This window comes from Aquarana catesbeiana, linkage group LG04, assembly GCF_042186555.1.
Source record: "Aquarana catesbeiana isolate 2022-GZ linkage group LG04, ASM4218655v1, whole genome shotgun sequence".
NCBI lineage: Eukaryota > Metazoa > Chordata > Amphibia > Anura > Ranidae > Aquarana > Aquarana catesbeiana.
This window is the reverse complement of record NC_133327.1, coordinates 330432364-330456101: the sequence shown is the minus strand read 5'-3', so window position 1 is coordinate 330456101 and position 23738 is coordinate 330432364. Positions and strand designations below refer to the sequence as shown.

Sequence of the window (23738 nt, the reverse complement as noted above, 5' to 3'; positions counted from 1 at the left end):
ATAAATGACTGACTACATTATGTTGGCGTGCTCTTTTAAACTTGCTAAAAAATTTGACAAAGGGGCAATTACCTAGCACAACCGGCTTTTTTTTTTCCTTGCACATCCTAGCCCTCTCCTCCTTTGGGAGTGTCTAATTATTCTCTGTGCTGATCCAGCATTTCCTGTCCTCCCCAAACCTTCATAAATAACCTTTTTGTAGCCAGGGAAGGAGCAAAGGGGAATGTTTATAGAGTGTCGCTTGAGTGACCACTCTCATGCTGTTGACACCATATTCAAAATGGCAGCACCCAGCAGCAGTTTACACAAGGAAAGCTTTTAAAGATTAATAACATGCATAAAATATGTTAGCATCAAATATAATTCATGGGAAGATTTTTATTTTTTAATGATGGTCTGGTGGCAGGGTCTTTTTAGTGTAATGAAATATGCTGCCAGTGTGGCCTATACCAGCCAGGCTCCCTTTCAGGTACTTACAGTAATTTTTAGATAGGTTTGCACAGAGCAGCCCTGATCCTCCTCTTCTAGGGTCCCCTGTCGGTGCTTTTGGTTCCTCTTCTCCATCTGCCACCATAGGAAGCTGCTTCTTACAGTGGCACACGTGCGGGCTTGATCCCAAGCCTTGCTCTGTGTGTCCATTACAAACAGTGTGGCTTGGCCCTGCCCCCCTGTCACAGGATTTGATTGACAGCAGCAGGAGCCAGTGGCTCCTGCTGCTCTCACTGAGTTCAGTGCGGAGGGAGAGAGATAACAGCGCAGGTGCCCTCGGGCACACCACTGGAATGAGATCGGGCTCAGGTAAGTGTTTGGGGGAGCAAACCATAGAAGATCTTTTTACCTTAATGCAAAGAATGCATTAAGGTAAAGAGCCTTCAGCCTTTGCAACCACTTTAAAATCTAAGCCCAACATTATTTGGCTACTGAGGAGAAACCCTTTGATGTCATACAAGCATAAGGTCCTTTGTGATATCACATAGATTTTTAAATAGTTCATGCTCAACAAGTGGTTATTTACAAAGCCCTGTTAACCCTATCGTACGCGTAATGGGCAACAAATCTAGAAATAGCAATTTGTTGAATTGACTTTAAAGTAGAAAAAAGACTTTGCTTAAGCTCTTTTATTTTTTTTACTTTTTTTAGCAAGTAAAAAAACTGAAGACCCTGCTGACACAGCTGAAAAGATTGGGATTGCAGCTCTAATTATACAGGTATAGTACCCTTCAAGATGTACTTTATTTTGTAAGTTATTCTTTAGTTTATTAGAAATAGGAAGTTGTGTATATTATACCAAAATCTTAAAGGTGCTCCTAATGAGTACCCCACTCAAAATGAAAAATTATGCCTTGAACTGTACACCAAGAAAAAGTCTCCTTACTACAAACTGTGACTCTGATTTAAAACCCTCAGTCTACTCTTCAAAATACTGTATTTGAGCAAATTCTGTATGACTGAATCAAATTTATAAGGAATCCCAACTAATTAGAATTTAATGCAGTACATTTCTACCTTGCAGTTGGAGTATCAACCTGCTGTTCCAGGCATAGGGTCTTTTTTAGAGTTCTTACAGCTCCAAAGACCTTCCCAGTACGCTTAGTATGTAAAACATTCCTCTACCAGGACTGGAAACAACCTATGGATTCTTCTCTGGGAAGATGTGAGATCTCCCCCCAGTAACTGACTGGGTGACTTGCACCCTGCGCTGGACAGTCTTGACTATGTCATTTGTGTCCACATCATTTCTTATTTGGGGTCAAGTTGTTGACGTCTGGATTCCTCCATCTGAAGTTGCCACACTTTTTTAGGAGCAAGAGTTCTACTCATGAGTGTGTATCTCTCTCTATCTCTTCTTTCTATACTTTTCTGGAGGGTGAGTAGACAGAACTCTGTTTCCTTATTACAACAATTCCTCTAAGAGGGGGACAGTGCAAATCCAAAGGCTTTTGTGGGCACTTACTATTTCAACTCTGGTCCTAAAGGAAGTTTTTCCTTTCTTTCCTTCCTTTTCCTACTCTTATCAAGCTAATATTCCTGGTGCTAGTGTTAGGATTCCTGCCCCTAGCTCTTTTATAGAGGATTTTGTCTTTTTTTTTTTTTTTTTAGCAAAAATGTTTTGATTCTAAAAATCATATATTAACTATTTAGCAGGTTTGCATTGGGGATATCGCACCTACTGGTGTGAGTTGGAAGGACTTATTTTCAACCTTCTGGTTCTAATTTCCTTATGCCAGTTGTGTTGCAACATATTCTCACTCCTGTCTAACATTTTTTTATGCAGGTGTAGTTGAACACCTTCTTTATTGGTATCAGGGTTACTATCCCACGGTCTATTTAGTTCTATTTAAGCATTTAGCTGATTGACAAGTTGATGGTGTTTTTGTTTCGTTTTGTTTTTGTTGGGGGGGGTTCTGAACATACCCCTGACCAAGCTTGCTTCCCCTGAAGTTAAGTATTAGGTATTCTGGGCTTCAGCCTTACCCTAGTGAATGTTCCTTTTTGTTGACCAAGTTTTTCTGTCTTTCAGGTAGTTTAATGTTCCTTTTTGATTTTGAGCCCAGGTTCACATTGATGCGATTTAACGTGCTATTCCTGACAATGGCACTGTCTGAAGCGGCGCAACGCCGTCTTTGCGGCGCCGCACAGATTCACAAAAGTAGTTTCTGTACTACTTTTGGCGACTTCAGGTGCGATTTCAATAGACATCTGTGCAGGAACCCGCACAGATGTCTCTGAAATCGCCCCCCGAAGTCGGACTGAAATGCCGGTATGAAATCGTGCAAGTTCAGCTGAACTCGCACAATTTCGATTCTGCAGCAGTATGAACCTGGGCTGAAGGATTGTTTTCTCGTCCACGTTGCTTTTCAGGCCCATTCTTTCAGGTAACAGTTTCACCTTGGTGGTGAATACCTGTTCTAATGTGGAGCACAAGGTTTATTCCCAATACCCTTCTCTTAGGTAGTGAATTTTTTTCAAATTTAATTGATGTGGATTGCCTAGCCTTTGTTCAAGGTTTGGGCACTTCTGATACTCTGGTGGTATAATTTCCACATCTGTTGGATCTCTCAGTGACTGTTGCCCGTCCCTCAGTTGGACTGCTTTTGAATGTGCCAAATGTCTAAGAATTTCTATCTTCCTGTGTACCTCAATAGACAATTAAAAAAAAAAAATTGTACTTGCCATAAAATCTTTTGGGACACTCTACTACCATACCTGGAAATTATTTTTTGCTTGGTGTGAACACACACGCTTCAGTGCCAGAGAAATCTCTGTTCCTCTCATTCGGGTCTTCCTAAAATCAGGTCTTATCCAGAATTTAATCTTAAACACTCTAAGGACAGGTTTCAGCTTTGTCCATTCTTTTTCAAAGACCTTTGACTTCACTCCCCCTTGTAAGAACCTTTCTTCAAGGTGTAGCTTAAATTAAAGCCTGGGTTTATCTACACAATTGGCACATTCATTGTGTCCCTTCTGCTTCTCTTTTCGTTCTGTAGAAAACTTCCATTGTCCAATGTCCCCCCAACCCCAGCAATCTTCTGTGAACGTAGGTAAACTTGGGCTTTAACCTCTCCTACAAAGTATGGCAAGTACACAGGAAGATAGAAAGTCTTAGACATTTGGCATATTCAAAAGCAATCCAACTGAGCGACAGGCAAGTTCCCCAAGACCACCCTTTTTTCCAAAGGTGGTATCATTCAACCTTAAAGAGGATCTAGTCCTACCATTCTTATTCCCTGCTGCATTTGAAGTACACTTCTCTTCATTGCCTAGACATATACAGAGCCATTAGAATTGACTTCAAAGCTACAGCTTCGATCAGAAAATGGATTACCTAATTGTCCTATTTTCAGGTTCCTGCAAGGGACACCCTGTGCTATTTTCACCACCCTGAGATAGACTAGAAATCTAATCACTAGAGCTTACACCCTCAAGGACAAATCTCCTCCTGCACTTTAATGTGCCCATTCCACCAGATTGGTGGGAGTTTCCTGGGAATTTCAGCACCAGGCCACTGTAGCCCAGCTGTGTAAGACTGCCCCAATAATTGTTTATTTCCCAAACAAATTTTAAACCATTGCAACTTGCAATAAAAGACTGAATACATGCCTCTCTAGTGAGAGGCGAGTCCAAACTCCTTCGTCTTCCAGCACTGCAGCCTCCAGCAAAGTCTTTAACATTCACCACTTTTGGATGTGTTGAATGCCCATGCCCTATGCACACTATAGCATGCATACATTATACAGGAGTATGTTTTGTTTCATGTCTGAGGTTTACATCCACTTTAAGAACTGTGACTTTTTCAGTGATTTTTCATCAATATAATTCAGGTAAAGCTCTCTTGTATTCATTTATCTTTTGGTGATTGGACATCTGCAATTCAAAAATACTTGCATCATTCATTGATGGTTCTATCCAGTGCTGAATACTCTTAACCATGCCGACCGGGCCATAGCCGAAAGACGGCTACAGCGCGGTCAGCTTATTCTGCGTGGGTGTCCATGGACGTCCTCACAGAATCGCACCCGGGATCATGCGTGACCGCTGGGTCTGGGGGACCCAGTGCATCGCGGTAAATTGCCGCTGATAGCGGCCGTTTACCACGTGATCGCTCCATCAAATGACGTCATGTCATGACGCCAGTTCCTCCCGCCCCTCTCTGTACCGATCGGAGAGAGGGAGAGATAGTTTGCTGTGCTGTGGGCACTACAGATCCAGCCCACAGCTCTGCTCAGTGCCCATACTATGGCAATACTCTGCAATACTCGCCAATACTCAATACTCTGCCAATACTCTGCAATAAATTTTAACAGAAACGAAGAATTTTTTTTTTTTTACTGAATTTTCAGCGTTTTTTGATTTATGGCGCAAAAAGTAAAAAACCCAGCGGTGATTAAATACCAGCAAAAGAAAACTCTATTTGTATGAAAAAAAAGGACAAACATTTCAAATGGGTACAGTGTTGCATGACTGAGTAATTGTCATTCAATGTGTGAGAGCACCGAAAGCTGAAAATTGGTATGGTTGGGAAGGGGGTTTAAGTGCCCAGTGGTTAAATGTTGGCTTTGTTTTTATTTCAGGATTTTAAGGGTCCACTTTTGTCAGATTACAAATTTCAATGGGATCAAGCATTGCAGAGCAGTGGAGATACTGGTGTCTTTTTACAGTACACCCATGCGCGGTTACACAGGTGAGTCTTTATTAAAATTGTTATCTGTATTCTTGCATACGAAACCCAGTATCTATCCTGTTAGAATTTTCAGGGGCCTAACTTATAGTTATAGGTATAGATGAAAAATCTTGTTCCCTAGTGGTTGGGTCAGAAATGGTATTAAGTTCAAGCGACAGGTCCATATTGGATAGACCCATAAAAGAAGAGGAAATCCATAAAGCACTGAAAGATTCTGCCCCGGGGAAAAAAGCCCAGTACCAGATGGGTTTATGACCTACTGTCTCAAAAAATATAAAGAGATTTTAGTCCCGAAGCTTTGTCAGTATATGAATGCGCTGGATGTAAATTATGAAATGGGCGGGGAGGCACTGTCTGCGTCAATAATGATTATTTTGAAGGAGGGGAAGGATAGTACGCTCTGTTCAAACTACAGGCCAATAGCCTTATTGAATGCAGATACCAAACTGTATGCAAAGGTATTGGCAACTAGGTTGAAGGAGTGGATGACCGACCTGGTTCATCCGGACCAGGTCGGATTTATCCCAGGGAGAGAAGGGAGGGACAACGGTGTGAGAACGTTGCTCCTTCTTCAGATTATTAAAACTAGTAGGTCCCCAGGTCTATTCCTGTCGATGGATGCCGAAAAAGCATTTGACAGGGTAGACTGGGGACTTATGATAAAAACGTTGGAAGTCTTGGGCGTGGGCCCAAGAATGATCCAATGAATTGAAGTACTGTACAATCATCCTTCCACCTCTGTAAAGGTGAACAGCGCGTTGCCCCCCCCCCCCCCCCTTTTGTTATGCAAAATGGAACCAGGTAGGGGTGTCCGCTTTCACCACTTTTGTTTGTGCTGACTTTGGAACCCCTGCTGGCTTCCATTCGTAATAACCCAGATATCAAATGGATTAAAACAGGGGAGGTAGAGCACAAGTTGGCAGCGTTTGCTGACGATGTGCTGTTCTACATCTCAAACCCAAGGATTACGATTCCATATTTACGAAAGATATTAAAACGGTATGGAGAAATTTCAAACTTCAAAATAAACCTTAGTAAATCTGAGATCTTAAATATAAGTAAACGGGATGAAGCGAAATTTCAAAAAGAATTCAATTTCACATGGAGGAAGGACTTAAAATATTTGGGAATCAGATTAACTACCTCTCTAAGGAAAGTATATTTAATAAATTACATCTCCTTGTTGGATGAAATTAAGAAGGAAATAAAAAAAAAATATCAACTTGACCTATTTCCTGGATATATTATGATATATTAACATGGTCAAGATGGTATTGGTCCTGAAAATCTTATAGAAGTTCCAAATATTACCTTTATCACTACCACAACAATATTTTAAAACTCTAAAAAGTATAATATCGAAGTTTATATGGCAAAATAAAAAAACGGTAATAGCATCCACCGTACTTGGAAAGGGGAAAAAACAGGGGGGCCTAGCCGTCCCAGATCTCAAAAAGTACTATAATGCTGTGGCACTTACACGGGTGGTGAAATGGGTGAAGGAGGATAATGAAAAGAGGTGGGTTAATTTAGAAAATGAAATGAGTAGCACACTATTAAGAAGTATAATAAGGAACCCCCCACAATACAGGGCACTGGGAGTGAACATGCACGGAATGACAGAAAATGCACTAAAAATTTGGGACATGATTCACACACAAAATAAATGGGCATATAACTCACCTCTAATTTTTTTTTTTTTTTTTTTTTTTTGAAGGAAAGTTATTATTTTGCACCAGGGAAAAGGTTTATTGGGGGGAATTGGATAAAAAAGACAATGCACAGTTGAAAGACATATTAAAGATGGGTAAAATAAGCACTTATCAAGAATTAAGACTCGACACGGATTTAATGGTGATTGACAGATGGCGGTACCTCCAGTTAAGGCACTTTGTGGAGAAATTGCCTCACCCAATAAGATACGGGGAAGATTATAGGCCGCTGGAGCGGCTTTGCATGAGGGAAAAATCAAAGAATAATATAGCTTGTGTATACAAAATAATATCAGCCAGGGATGACCTGGAGGTTCCGCCATATATCAAAAAATGGGAAAATGAATTGGGGTCACGAAGCAATAAACACACTATCGAAAAGATTATGAAACTAATACATAGTTCTGATGTAGATACAAAGACGGTTGAGATGAACTACAAGTGCCTGGCAAGGTGGTATGCAACTCCAGATAAAATAAGTCAATTCCAACCGGGGAAATCCTCGGATTGCTGGAGAGGGTGTAAGACAGTAGGAACAATGGCCCACTTGTGGTGGGACTGCCCCATAATTAAAATATACTGGAAAGAGTTTTTACAATTAATAAAGGAAATTACCAACAAAGTAATACCGGAAGATCCTTGGGCATGCTTGTTCTATGAGGTGGATGGCTCCGTTAAACAATATAAAGCATCTGTAATCCCCACTCTGATTAATGTAGCGAAAAATCTCATACCTAAAAAATGGCAGGAAGCTGACAGCCCCAACATTTGGGACTGGATACTCGGTATAAATGAAACATATAACCCGGAGAGTTTAAATTATAGTTGGGAAGAAGAAGATTGGGTAGACCAAAAGGACAAATGGGAAAGTTGGAAAGTGTTTAAAAAGACATGGAGATACGTTGAGGTAGTAAAGTCAATAATAGAAGGGGGTACGATGACATTTTTATAAAATAAAATAAAGAATAAAAAAAAAAATAAAGAATAAAAAAAAAAGAAATGGTATTATGTTGCCTTAAAGTCAAAGGTCCCATATTTTTCAAAACTCTGGGGCTTAGTTCTGGGTTTGTCAGTTTGTACAGTGGTAGGGATGCTTTTATAGCAGTTTCAATGCTAAGAGAGCTAGTTAGTCACTTCAGGTGAGGATTATCTTACAGAGGGAATAGAGCTGGCAAGAGATAGGTAGAGGTGATACTCAGTCCCCAATAGTATGCACACAAAAAACAAGATTGCCCATGGGACTTTTAAAGAGCACACCTCAGGTAAAATGTATAAATGATTTATTTAACACACATTTAAAACCACATGTAATACAGAAAAAGGAAAACTTATTAGATATCAACATATTGGTAGATTTTGCATAAATATAATAGACCTTTCCATAAGACCTGGATATGTCATACAGATCACTGTCAGTAGTGTGGGATGGCTGGGCTAGGTCTCGACGCGTTGCGCGGGAGGAGTCTCGCTTCTTCGGGAGAAGCACAGATAGATGCCTGGAGATCAAGAGCACAGGTAAGTAAATAAGAGAAAAAGGAAAAGTGCCAAGCATATGCATCTAAGTTCAATTTGTTCCACTTACGATTAATGGAGGACCCCTGACCTACTAGCTGGTATAGATGACTCTTTGTGAAGTAGTCAAAAGATCAGTATATATAGGTGGGTATGCTATCCTGAATTTACAAAAGAAACTTAAAATGGAATGTCCATAAAAGTAGATGGATAAATGCATAAAATGCCAACCATGCCAGGAGGGATTGCAGCTCCCGGGAGGTGAACACAGGGGAGAAAGGGAGGCAAGACACAAAACAAAAGGAAAAGGGAAATCCACACTCCTTTTCCCAAAAAATGTAAGCACTATATGTATAAAGAAAAAACCTCAAATAGGGATATAAAATATACATCTATGCACTGATCTCCAAACCATATCAAAACCCAGAGTACAAGACAGCATCATACATGATACATAATACAGGTCCCTCCTATGCGAATGTCAATTGAAGAACAACAGTAATACATAATCATCACGCCCTAAATAGGCAGAAAGGACTTGAATGAGGTGGCTTCATTCAAACCAAGAGCCTTGGTGGATCCTAGTGAGAATTTCCACCTCATTTCTCTCTGGAGAATCACCCTGTCCCAGTTTCCCCCACGTGGATCCTGTGGCATGTGTTCGAGACGTAAAAATAAGACTTTGGGAGACCCATATGCATGGTCTTGGGCTGCGTGCCTCCCTTTTGGGGAATACAGATCATCTATTTTGATGGCATATGTGTGGTCGTAAATTTGTTTCTAAAATTCCTTAAAGGTCTTTCCGACGTAGAACGCATCACATTTGCAGGTAATACAATTCCTGTAGTTTGACAATTAGCACATTTGTTTGGGAAAAATCTTTTTCCCATTTGGTAGGATCAAATTTTGACCCGTGTTGATATACTTGCAATATGGGCATCCCCCACATTGGAAAGTCCCCTTGAGGGAATGTGTTTTGGAACTTGTGCCAGCCAAATGACTGTGCACTAACTTGTCCTTGAGGGACGAGGCCCGTCGGTATACTACCGACGGTTGTGGAGGGACAAACCTAGAGTTACATCGCAAGACCATCGTCTGAGAAAATGTATCTCTCCCACCCCCCCAGGTACAGGTTGGCGTATGGCGGGGAACAACATGTGCCCATAGCGACGCCCTGCACCTGGAGGTAGTGGGAGCCTGCAAAACAGAAGGCATTGTTGGACAAATTGAAAAGCAATAAATTTGTTATAAAATGATGAAATTGGCCCTCTCGCCAATCCTTCTGGGTAGGGAAGGAATTGACCACCTCGATCCCTTGTTTGTGTGGGATGCTACATCAATGATCAATGATAACCAACAATGTCGAGGCTGGGATTTGCATGTCATTAAGTATTTGCAAGAAATGCAGAGTATCACGTTGATAGGAAGGGATAGTTAGTACAAAAGGACATAATATAGAGTCTATATAATGACTTGCAATTTGGGTTATGCATCCATTTCCAGATACAATAGGACGACCGGGGGTCCTTGACATTCTTGGGTAAGGCATAAAAACATGCCTCCCCTGGAAAGGGGTTACAAACATATTCCCAAATCTGTTGAGAAATAATACCTTGGTGATATGCAGTGTCCATTGGTTGGTAGAAATTGTAATCTATTTCCGGAATCTTATCCACACTTATGGGTCTATATCACTTCTTTTTTGACAATAATTTCATACACTTGTTTTTATAGTGTTCTATATCCATCAACACAATGTTTTTCCCTTTATCGGAGGGTTTTATAACCAAATTATTGTTTTCAGTTAAATTTCTAAGTGCTTTCTGTTGGCCATTTGATAGGTTAGATTCTGTTCACTCAGAAATTTAAATTTTTTTAATTTCCGATATCACTTGTTTAAGAAAAATAGTTAGAGTTGGGTAATTTTGAGTAGAGGGGAACATTTGGGATCTTCTTTTCAAATTTAGTTTTTGGATTAAAGGTTTCCCTATCGACAGCATCCAATATCTCCTTGAGATCAATGGTGTCGATAAGGTCGAGTGGACCACTTTCAGCCAATAATTCATTGAGTATCTTTAGCATCCCAAAATCTTTTTTGCTATACTTATCAAATATTGAAACTGTGTCGGGAGTAGTATTGCATCTGGAATACATAACTTTCAAGAGGACATTGCTTACAAATAGGTTGGTATCTTTGATCGCTTCAAAGTGATCTATGTCAGTGTGAGGACAGAAACGTAACCACTTCCGGACCGCCTAACGGCGTTATACATCGGTACTTTTAAAAGGAATATCGTTGTTAACCCCGGTATCCTCTTCTTCAGGGGACGGTCCGCTTCAAGATAAAAGTGGTCTCTGTGGCGGATTCGCCGCAAGATCACTTTTATCGGCCTCCTGCCATGTTCCGGTGCCCTCTGCCACTTATCGGAGCCGTCGGCAGCGGCGGAGACGATCGGATCAGTTCCCCAGCCTGACATGTAATTAAGTGAGGGGAAGATGACCCCCACCCGTCTCCATATCATTGCAGGGCGGAAGCAACATCAAAACATCACTTCCGCCCATAGCTCATTAAAGGGCCATTTTTTTTTTTTTTTAAATAGGAATAAAAGTGACCCAATTTTTTTTTCTTTTTTAAAGAACAGTGTAAAAATAAAAGATAAAATACATAAAAACATTTTTTTTAAATGCTCGCCGTCCCGATGAGCTTGCGTGCAGAAGCAAATGCATACAGGAGTAGCGCCCGCATATGAAAACGGTGTTCAAACCACACATGTGAGGTATTGCAGCGATCGGTAGAGCGAGAGCAATAATTTTAAAATGAAAAACAGGTTTCCTCTATATGGGACTTTTAGATAGGACAAGTAGCTAATGAGATATGGAACGAGTATTAAAAAGTATAAAATCTTTTAATAATATGATTTAAAAGAATAAGCACACACATATACAAAATTAATCCCAAAAAAATCTCTGGAGGCTAGTATACATACAGTACAAACAGTAACCACAATACATCTGTTGAACTACAAGTGGATACAACAGAAGTACCCAACGAGTTTCAAGATTTGCAATGGTTGTATTCTCTTCATCAGGGGTATATGTGATTACAGCAGGACATAAAAACGTCTGCAATTAAAAACTATGTATAGATAAGTATACATTTGAAATACAAATTCATAATAAACATGCATATCATCACATCTTATCATATTATTATAGTAATATAATTTTTAAGCAAACTGACCGTACAAACTTTATGGATGTTTGAGATATTTTGCACCCAGATTTGTTAAAATATGCTGTGGCTGTTAGCCCATTCGGCCCTCAGTTCGGTGTTGTGAGACAACACACCATTCAAATTGCGGCAGGTCCCAAGAAGGGGGGGGGGGATTGGCCCCTCACAAAGGACACCCCGGCATGACCCTATGAGTACCCTCTGTGTCCCCAAGCAACAGTAGTCGCTAAAAACAGAAAGAGAAAAGATAATGGTTATTCAACTAATATATAAATTGGACTACTGAAAAACAGCTAGCCTCAAGAAATTGTGTAGATCATAAGTAGATCATATCTAGAGGCCAGTTTACATGTATACCAAAGGTATTCACTTCTATAATAATGGGGAAACAGAAAAAGGGCATGTGGCATGTATATGCCACCATATCTATATATCTATATATATATATATCTATCTATAGATATATAGATAGATAGATATATATATATATATATCTATATATATATATAGATATATATATATATATATATATATATATATATATATATATATATATATATATATATATATATATATATATATATGGCATATGTATGCCGCTATAACAATATATATGTATATACATCAGTGCTTGTGAGAAATAAATGAAAAGTTTATATGTACCTGACCAGGAGGGAGCCGCGGTATGGGGGGAGGGAGAGAGAGATGAAAAGGAGGAACTACCAATACCGTCCAAACCACATAGTACACCAAGGGGCTTGAAAAAGCCAGCAGGTGGCCAGACAAACAGCCTGCAATCTAAAGCAAAACAAGAGACGATCCAAACCAAGGTATTTATTTATCGTACATCACGGGACACAGAGCAGCATAATAATGACTAATTGGGTTATACGCTACCTTTTAGGTGATTGGACACTGGCAACCAATAGCAAGACGGTTCCTCCCATATAACCCCTCCTATACAGGAAGTACCTCAGTTTTTTCGCCAGTGTCTTGAAGGTGATGGTCATGGCTGTTGAAGCTCTTCAAATTCTTCAAATAATGTCCCAGTGAGGATGTTATAATCCTATCCATTCGGATGGCATAAGAAAGCTAAAGTGGATGGTACCCGAGCCTCCATTTCAAGAGCGAGGTTTTGCTTGTAATGTGTCCTATATGGCACTGGACCCTTGTTAATTGGTATTCCTGGTCATATCTTGCCCAAGGTAAACCAGAAGGGTGCTTTACAGGTCCAAGGGTGTGGCCCCAAAAAAATGGGGGACCCGGTCCTTGAAGGTCCTCAGAGGCGCTACCCGCCGTGATGGGGGAAGATTGGACCTGATGAACAGGCCCTGCTGCTTGGGATGGTGAGTACTTCCCTTTGGGAATTTCTATGTGTTACTGTTAGCTATATTCCCTTTGTTTCTGGTGTGGCCTTTTTTGCCAGAGCAATACTTGGGCACGTGAGTCTGGAGGTTTTTGGACACAGTTGCAATAGGTTTTACATTGGTCTCAACTTGTGGGGAGTACTTTTTTCCACGTATGTAAGCAATGTCTTCCAGAAAACATGGTACAGGGAGCAGGGCAAGCACAGGGGTAAAAGGACCTTCTTTGAAAACAGGAGACCAGCCCCATGCTGATGCAGCCTCAGTCTCCCCTGAAAGACCTGCGGCATCTGGCCTGGCCGAGCCATTGCATTTGTCAGGCACTAATATTCCTGTCTCGGCTTATGTTACTAAGGATGATTTGGCATCGGCATTAGCAGGCCTTGAAGGCAAGATAGCTGGCATGATTGCTGCTGTAACACAGGGAGGAAAGAAACGTAAGGGCCGGGGCCAAGTGGAGAATCACTAGAGCACTAGGACTCTTTTATAGCCAAATGGGTCCAGGTGATCTGGATCCAGAGTGGGCAGAGGATTTGGAGGAGGTAGCCATGAAAGACCGGGAAGAGGGAGAGGCTGATGAATCCTCAGCTGAGGACTCAGGTTCAGAGAAACCAATTTCAGCCTCCCATTCCCAGAAATTGTTTATCCAATCTCTGACTGAGATGGTACGAGTTGGGTTTAAGTTACCTCCAGTTCAGGAGTTGGGACTTTCCTGTTCTACTTTGGGATCTTTGCGACCTCAGCAAGGTTCCCAGGCGTTTCCCTTGCATCCATTATTGGAGCAGGTGATCTAGACTGGGATTATCCTGACAGGATATTCTTGTCTCCAAAAAGATTTTCTATTTTATATCCTATGGAGGAAAAGTTCAGGAAGAGATGGGGTACACCTTTGTGGACGCCGCCATTTCTTCAGTGAATAAGAATTAATGCCCAGGTATTTAAGGATCCGGCCGAAAAAAAGCTAGAATCCTTGTTTAAAGCCTCCTTTGCGGTGGCTGGTGCAGCAGTTCAACCAGCAGTTGCAGCCATTGGGATTTGTCAATCCCTAAAGGACCGTGTTAAAAGGTTATTAAAAGACCTGCCTTGTCATGAGGAACCTTCCGAGGAATTGTCAGAGCTTCCTCATGCCTTATGTTTTGCAGTAGACTCAGTTCAACAGATGTCTCGTTTTGCATTACTGTCCGTACATATGCGCAGGGTTCTGTGGCTAAAGAACTGGTCTGCTGAGATGCCATGCAAGAGGCTACTTGCAGCTTTTCCTTTTCATGGAGAACGCTTGTTTGGCGAAGATCTGGATAAATATATCCAAAAGATCTCTGGAGGAAGAAGTGCTCTCCTCCCTACTAAGAGGAGAGGTAAGCAACCCTCTTATAAGATTCCCAATGCTCCAGGTCCTAGTGCCTCTTCCCCCAAGCGATATCGACTGCCTCAGCTGTCAGGTTTTAAAAAACCTCAGGATCAGAGGAAGCCCTGGAACCAAAAGCCAGCCAAGTCCAAGTCAACCTTATGAAGGGACGCCCCCACTCTCACGGGTGGGGGGGCAGGCTTCGGCTGTTTCTGGATAAATGGGAAGATCTGGTCCAAGACAGATGGGTTATTTCCACCATAACACGGGGTTACAGAATAGAGTTCTGGGAGATCCCTCCAAACCGTTTTCTGTGCTCAAAGGTCCCATCAGATCCAGAGAGAAAGAAATGCCTATTCCTAGCCTTACAGCATCTGCTGAAGCAGGGGGTAATCGTCAAGGTTCCGCACGAAGAAAGATTCAAGGGGTTTTACTCAAACCTTTTTACCGTGCCGAAACCAAATGGGGAACTAAGGCCCATTTTGGATCTCAAGGCTCTCAACCTTTTTGTAAACATCCGATCCTTCCGTATGGAGTCGGTTCGTTCAGTAATAAAATCTCTGAGAAAGGAAAATTATTTGGCGTCCGTAGACATCAAGGACGCATATCTTCATGTACCGATATTCGGTCCACATCAAAGGTTTCTGCGTTTCGCAGTAGAGGGCCGTCATTTTCAATTTGTGGCACTGCCATTTGGTCTAGCCACGGCCCCGAGGGTTTTCACAAAGATTCTGGCCCTGGTATTGGCGTTCCTAAGGTCCCAGAAGATCTCCGTGGTAGGTTATCTGGACGATCTTCTCTTGAAGGATTGCTCTTGCACCATCCTAATCCAAAACGTGTCAAAAGCAGTGCGGACTTTGCAATGCCTGGGTTGGATTCTAAATGTGAACAAATCATCCCTTTGCCCAACCCAGACCTTGGTGTATCTGGGTCTGGTCTTGAATACCGCCCAAGAAAGGGTGTTTTTACCCCCCTTAAAGGTCGCTTCCATAGTGGAACTCGTCCAGAAGGTGAAAAAAGAACCAAGACCTTCTATTCGGCTGTGCACGAGGTTGCTAGGCAAGATGGTGTCATCCTTCAATGCAATTCCATATGCACAGTTCCACTCCAGGGTGTTCCAGAACAGCATTCTGGGAGCCTGGGACAGGTCTGCTCGAACCTTAGATCATCCTATGGTTCTATCCCCACAGGTACAATGGAGCCTCTCTTGGTGGTTAAAAACCAGCAATTTGAGAAAAGGGAAATCTTTTCCACCAGCAGTCTGGAGGGTAGTAACTACAGACGCCAGTCGCCTGGGTTGGGGAGCAGTACTGGAGGAGGCGTCTGTCCAGGGAATATGGTCCCAGGCAGAAAGGATTTTGCCCATCAATCTATTGGAGATTCGGGCAGCTCGTCCTGACGTCCAGGTTACGGGGTCTCCCTGTTTCGAGTCCAGTCCGACAACTCCACAGTGGTGGCATATATCAACCACAAGAGAGGTACCAGGAGTGGGGCAGCCCAAAGAGAGGTAAACTACATATTGACTTGGGCAGAAAAGCATGTGCCGTTTCTCTCGGCAGTATTTATACCAGGGGTGGGCAATTGGCAGGCAGACTTCTTAAGTCACCAGAAATTGTTGCCAGGGGAATGGTCCCTACATCCCGAAGTGTTTCTACAGATCGGTCAACACTGGGGGACCCCAGATGTGGATCTGCTGGCATCCAGATTCAATGCCAAACTGGACAGGTGTGTATCCAGGACCAAGGATCCGCTTGCTGTCGGCATAGACGCGTTAGTAGTTCCTTGGAATCAGTTTTCTCTGATATATGCTTTCCTTCCAATCCAAATTCTGCCGCACGTACTACGCAGAATATAGGAGGAACGAAAGCCAGTGATCCTAGTGGCCCCAGCATGGCCCCAGAGATCCTGGTACTCAGAGATTGTGAAATTGGCAGTGGGGGACCGATTGGTCCTTCCGTGCCATCCAGACCTGTTGTCTCAGGGACCCATGTTCCATCCTTCTTTACGGTTGCTAAATTTGATGGCATGGCTATGAAGACCAGAATACTGAAAGACCGTGGTGTCATGGGTTCAGTCTTGTCTACTCTGATAAATGCTAGAAAGTCAGTTTCTAGAGCTATCTATTATAGAGTCTGGAAGTCATACATTTCTTGGTGTGAAAAAAGGAAATGGAACCCTCGTAGGTATACGATTGGGAGAGTCCTGGCCTTTCTTCAAGCAGGAGTAGACTTGCAGCTGGCTTTAGGGACAATTAAAGGACAGATTTCGGCCTTATCGGTTTTTTTCCAAAGACCAATTGCATCCCATTCTTTGGTACGTACCTTTGTTAAGGGATTAACGCACCTAAGGCCGCCGGTAAAGTCGCCTTTATGTCCCTGGGATCTAAACTGGGTCCTGTCGGGTTTACAGTGTCAACCGTTTGAACCTATTGGGCATATCCCGTTTGTCCTATTAACTAGGAAATTGTTTTTTTTGGTGGCTATAACTTCAGCTGGGAGGGTGTCAGAATTAGCCGCCCTTTTTTGCAAAGAACCTTTTTTGATTCTTCATCAGGACAGAGTGGTCATGCGTCCTCATCCGGATTTTTTACCTAAAGTAGTTTCCAAATTTCATTTGAATCAGGACATCATTCTACCTTCCTTTTTTCCAAACCCTAAAACCAGGGAGGAAAGGTCACTCCACTCGCTCGATGTGGTGAGGGCGATCAAGGTTTATTTAAAGATGTCGGCTTCTTTTCGGAAAACTGACTGCCTTTTTGTCCTGCCAGAAGGTCCTAAAAAAGGACAGCCGGCAACAAGTTCAACTATATCCAGGTGGATTCGTCAGACTATTATCCAGGCGTATGGATTAAGGCGCAAGGTTCCGCCTTCGGATTTAAAAGCACACTCCGCTAGAGGGGTTAGTGGGCAGTACGCCAACAGGTGTCTATGGCTCAGGTTTGCAAAGCGGCCGTTGGGCTTAGGGATATGGTGTTCCCCCCCCTCAGGTGCATTGCTTTAGGACATCCCAATTAGTCATTATTATGTTGCTCTGTGTCCCGTGATGTACGATAAAGAAAAATGGATTTTTAAATACAGCTTACCTGTAAAATCCTTTTCTTGAAGTACATCACGGTACACAGAGGTCCCTCCCCTCTTTTCTGGGATCGTCATTGCTTGCTACAAAACTGAGGTACTTCCTGTATAGGAGGGGTTATATGGGAGGAACCGTCTTGCTATTGTTTGCCAGTGTCCAATCACCTAAAGGTAGCGTATAACCCAATTAGTCATTTTTATGCTGCTCTGTGTCCCGTGATGTACTTCAAGAAAAGGATTTTACAGGTAAGCTGTATTTAAAAATCCATTTATTAGGGTGAAGCTGGAAAACTTGGTGAACAACAGAGAAAGAGGTGCCTAAGTATAACACATAGACAAGACATACTGCGGTCCACCGGTAAGAGAAAAAGTGATTGGATCATAGCAACGAGTTTTTTACTTAGTGTGTGTACAGACAAGATTTGGCAGGTCCTCGCTCCGTCCACCCAAACAGCATCCCACACCTGGCTGGGAGGCACATAGATTATATGTGTATGGTTGATTGGCTGTGCACCAGTTAAAACACACACAGAGGGGCGGGGCTAACCGGAACGTCGCCCGAGAAGACGGCGCGTGGGTGACGCCTCCAAGCATGCCGACCAATAGAAGTTGTTCAGGCAATGGCAGGGACGTCCTGCGTCAACAATTGGGGGCAGTGAAGTCATGCCTCAAGTCCTGGCCTAAGAGGCCTGAACTGGCGTGCAGGCTGCGTTGTCCCACATCGTCCTCCCATCCAGGCGCGTGACACCATGTAAACAAAAGGCTGCCATGTAAACTTATTCTAAAACAGCTTTACTCAAGATACTACTAAACCAGACTTTGAACCACAGGAACTAAAGGCCCTTGACACTCTTATCGATCTTGAAGTAAATGATCCCCCAGATTTGATTGACAAGATCGATCTTGAACATCTGCTGGGGCGGTACGACCAGACTGAACCACCAGTACTGTCCAAAACCACCTTCAAAAAGAAGTCAGACAAGTTCCCACAAATTCTAACGTTCTAGCGTTCATCAAACTCGCCTGCAGTGAGATTTGTAAGATTAAGACCCCACCGTCCGATCAGGATAATTTATCCAGGATCGAAAGGGAAGCATTAAAGTCACCGATTGAATAACTTGGCCATAACCATTAAACCATCCAACAAAGGCGGGAATGTAGTGGTGATGGATAATGATCTATATGTGGATATGTGTAATAAAATCCTAAACAACAAAGTATGGTACCAAAAAATCCCAGATACAAGAATCATAAAATTCCATCAGGGGTTTTATGACCTGGTTGATAAAGCTCTGGCCTCTAACATACTAAAGAAAACTGAATGGTATTATATAAGAACTAAAATGCAATGTACACCAACCTTTTACTGCCTGCCAAAATTACACAAGAGCATGCAGAGACCAACAGGTAGGCCAATTATATCAGGCAATGGCGCAATCACGGAAAAACTCAGTGAGTATGTGGATGTACATCTTCGACCATATGTGGCTGAACTTCCCAGTTATATACAAGACACTATGCAATTACTCAAGAACATTGATGGAATCTGCATCCCGTCAACGGCCACTTTGGTGGCCATAGACGTGGAAGCTCTATACAGCTCCATTCCACACGATAAAGGGCTCTCCTGCCTCAAGCATGTTTTGTCCCGTGACAATAGGGTTGAAAATAGGACCAAGGACTTTATCTTGAGTGCCCTGGAGTACATTCTTCACCATAATCACTTTGTCTTTAACAGTTCCCACTTCCTCCAGGTACAGGGCGTTGCGATGGGGACTTCTTGTGCCCCATCGTACGCCAATCTGTACCTGGGGGAGTGGGATCGTGTGATTAACAGAGCTGATGATCTGATCCCCTTCATGAAGCACGTGTTGATGTGATATTGTTACATCGACGTCTTCTTGGTGTGTCACGGTCCAGGAGAATTACTAGAACTCTTTATGATCAAGCTCAACCACAATGAGTTTAATCTCAACTTTAGTATCGTACAGGACATCTCCAGCATTGCCTTACTCGATGTGACTATATACAAAGATGAGAATGGACTGTTGAGCAGTAGTCTCTATAGGAAGCCAGCAGCTGGAAATTCAATCTTGCATGCAAGCAGCTTCCATCCTCAGGTGCATATTTCCTCCATTCCTTATAGCCAATATTTAAGGATTAGGAGGAACTGCTCTGACAACAGTGTCTTCAAGAGGGAAGCTGACCTCCTGAGGACAAGATTGTCGATTCGTGGATACTCCAAGACCTGCTTGAAAAAAGCCTACAATAGGGCATGTACCAGAACTCGGAATGACTTACTATATAACCCCTCATCGAAAACTAAGAGGGAGAACCCGATATCCGTTATCACAAGTTTCTCAAATCAACATAGGAAAATCAAGTCAATTGTGCAAAAATATTGGCATGTTTTAACGCTGGACCCATTTATAGGTCCCTTTGTGCCCAGCACCCCTGCATTTACATTCAAACGAGCTAGGTCACTTCGTGACCAGCTTGTGTCCGGTGAATTCAGGGCTGATGGTCACAAGGATCCGTGTAGACGTTTGGTATGTTCACATGTGGGGGGTGCAATCACTGCCGGTTCATTAACACTTCTAACAACATAACACTCCCAAACGGTGAACGATATTCACCACAACATTTTGCCAACTGCAGTACGGCTAGAGTGGTTTACCTTCTCCTCTGCTATTGTGGGTGTTTTTATGTGGGCAAAACTGCCCAAGAATTCTGGCGACGAGCCTACCGTCATCTTGCATCCATGCGGACATGCAAACCTAGTCTCCCACTTGGAAGACATGTCACCAATGTTCACGATGGAATTTTTCCAAGAGTCTCTTTCATCATCCTTGACCGCGTCCATCCAGGAATGCGGGGGGGGGGGGGGGGGGGGGATTGGAACAGGACTCTGCTCCAGAGTGAACAAAGGTGGATTTTTCACCTAAATGCCAGCAAACCACTTGGCTTGAATGGGTCAATATCCTTCAGGCCCTTTCTAGAGGGTTTTGCCTCAGGGGGGTCAGAATGGGAGCCACCTGACCCCACTTAAACAAATTATCAACGCAAATGTACATAAACACTTGATATATTTTACATCTAAGTTAGGGGCCCCATATACGCATTCCATCATTGTCTCCTGCTTTTTGGTATCCTCTTTATTCTTTGCCCTTCTGTGATAACCATATTTCACTTACCAACTTATCTCTTGGACTTCTAAACTGAAATGCTCATGTTCTGCCTTGTTGCTTGTTTTTTGTTATATTTTTGGTATTTTGGTGTCTGTTCCTAACCAATGATGAATGTGAATATATGTTTTCCCTTGATGTTAATTGTATATCCCTTTTGCTCAGTGTTTTCCTTCTTAGATGCCCTCTGATGGTCATATGTCTTATGTTTGACAGCTCCTTCTGTCTGATGTTTGGTGGGGTGTTTCACAGTCTTTGCGGCATATTTCCTTTCTATTGGTACCCCCACTCAGCACACGGGGGCCGTTCGTGTCTGCTGTGCAACGCACGGCCTTTTGTTTACATGGTGTCACGTGCCCGGATTAGTTGCGGATCACGTGACCTCTGTTTGGGCGACACGGGATGGCGCAGCCTGCACTCCAGTCCCGGCCTCTTAGGCCGGGACTTGAGGCGTGACGTCACTGTGCCGGATTGTTGATGCAGGACTTCCCTGCCATTGCCTGAACAAATTCTATTAGTCGGCGTGCTTGGAGGCGTCGCCCGCGCACCGTTGTCTCGAGGGAAGTTCCGGTTAGCCCCGCCCCTCTGTGTTTTGACTGGCGCACAGCCAATCAACCATACACATATAATCTACGTGCCTCCCAGCCAGGTGTGTGTTGCTGTTTGGGTGGACGGAGCGCGGACCTGCCGAATCTTGTCTGTACACACACTAGGTAAATAGCTTGTTACTATAATCCAATCGCTTTTTCTCTTACCGGTGGACCACAGACTGTCTTGTCTATGTATTACACTTAGGCACGTCTTTCTCTGTTCTTCACCAAGTTTTCCAGCTTCACCCTAATATACCTTGGTTTGGATCTGCTCTTGTTTTTGCTTTAGATTGCAGGCTGTTTGTTTAGCCACCTGCTGGCTTTTTCAAGCCTCCTGGTGTACTATGTGGTTTGGACGGTATTGAAAGGTCCTTCTTTTCATCTCTCCCTCCCCCCATACCGCTGGTCCCTCCTGGTCAGATACATATAAACTTTTCATTTATTTCTCACGAACACTGATGTATATACATATATATTTTTATAGCGGCATACATATGCCTTATATACATATGGATATGGTGGCATATACATGCCACATATCCTCCTTCTTTCTGCCCTTTTTCTTTTTCCCCATTATTATATAAGTGAATACCTTTGGTATACATGTAAACTGGCCTCTAGATATGATCTATTTATGATCTAAACAATTTCTTGAGGTTTGCTGTTTTTCAGTAGTCCAATTTATATATTAGTTGAATAACCATTATCTTTTCGACTACTATCGCTTGGGAGCACATAGAGGGTATTCTCTCAGAGGGTCATGCCGGGGTGTCCTTTGTGAGGGACCAATCCCCCCCCCCCTTCTAGGGACCTGCTGCAATTTGAATGGTGTGTTGTTTCACCCCACCGAACTGAGGGCCTGAATGGGCTAACAGCCACAGCATATTTTAACAAATCTGGATGCAAGATATCTCAAACAGCCATAAAGTTTGTACGGTCAGTTTGCTTAAAAATGATATTACTGAAAAAGATAAGATGTGATGATATGAATGTTTATTATGAATTTGTATTTCCACTGTATAAATTATCTATACATATTTTTTAATTGTAGACGTTTTTACGTCCTGCTGTAATCGCATATACCCCTGATGAAGAGAATACAACCATTGCAAATCTTGAAATGCGTCGGGTAATTCTGTTGTGTCCACTTGTAGTTCTACAGATATAGTGTGGTTACTGTTTGTACAATCAAACTGTACTGTATGTATACTAGCCTCCAGAGATTTTTTTGATTCATTTTCACATTGTGTATATGTATGTGCTTATTCTTTTAAATCGTATTATTAAAAGATTTATACTTTTTAATACTCGTTCCATATCTCATTAGCTACTTGCCCTATCTAAAAGTCCCATATAGAGGAAACTTGTTTTTCAATTTTGTATTCTAGGGATGTGGGCCAATTTAGCTTTCTTTCTGTGATATTTAGCACTTTTTTCAATTTTTCTCTTAATTCTAACCCTAGACCTCCTCTGTAACTCAAAACATGCAACCTGTAGAATTTTTTAAACGTTGCCTATGGAGATTTTAAGGGTAAAAATTTGTCGCCATTCCACGAGCGGGCGCAATTTTGAAGCGTGACATGTTGGGTATCAATTTACTCGGCATAACATTATCTTTCACAATATAAAAAAAATTGGGCTAACTTTACTGTCGTCTTATTTTTTTAAATAAAAAAAGTGTATTTTTTCCAAAAAAAAGTGCGCTTGTAAGACAGCTGCGCAAATGCAGTGCGACAGAAAGTATTACAATTACCGCCATTTTATTCTCTAGGGTGTTAGAAAACAAAAATGTATAATGTTTGGGGGTTCTAAGTAATTTTCTAGCATTTTAACTTGTAAACAACAAATCTCAGAAAGAGGCTCGGTCCTTAAATGGTTAAACCTTTGGATAGAAGTTGTCCATACAAAGATGTAAGGTTATGCGACGAAAGATTAATAATTTCCATCTCCGTGTTGTCTTTGATCTCTATTATGGTACCTAATTCGCACTGGACCTGTACGCGTACTGGTCCAATACCCCTATTGCTTTTATTGGATTGGGGTCGACATTGTCCTTTGCTGATTAAAACATTGTTATCACTTTGAAACTAGGGGAGCTAGAACTGGAGGTGTTCTATTGGATAGTGTGTTTCCTCTAAGATTAGTGCTGGATGACTGTCCACCAGCTCCTTGATCTATATTTGGGCCAGAGCGTCTTTTTGATTCATCCTTCCTACCTACATTCTCCTCCATATTGGGATGTTTATATCCCTGTCCTCTATATGAAGTCTCTGCGTTTTTGACAGACGCCGCATCTGAGGCAGCGTCACTGTCTGACATATCCCCTCTCGGTTGATCCCTACGAGGGTACCTTCTAGGTGGCACAGATTGCCAACGATAGGCCGTGCCTTGACAGAAGGCTCGTTTGTCCAAAAATAATTTTTGATCTTTTTTGCCAATAATGTCCATGTTGAACTTGATTTCAATGTCTTTTTCTTTGAATAATGGTTGATTGCTGACGTTGGGGTGTTGCACAGATAAATTATGTATATCATTATCGATG

General features: G+C 42.3%; 1 protein-coding gene across 3 annotated transcripts in view; it reads left to right on the top strand.

The window, feature by feature from the left end:
• Positions 1-23738, top strand: part of RARS2 (arginyl-tRNA synthetase 2, mitochondrial) — a 109629-nt gene that overhangs the window by 61824 nt on the left and 24067 nt on the right. For all 3 annotated transcript variants that reach the window (XM_073626916.1, XM_073626915.1, XM_073626913.1), the window contains exons 15-16: positions 1141-1208; positions 5073-5182. In XM_073626916.1, the coding sequence (XP_073483017.1) occupies positions 1141-1208; positions 5073-5182 (178 nt within the window). The remainder of the gene's footprint in view (positions 1-1140; positions 1209-5072; positions 5183-23738) is intronic.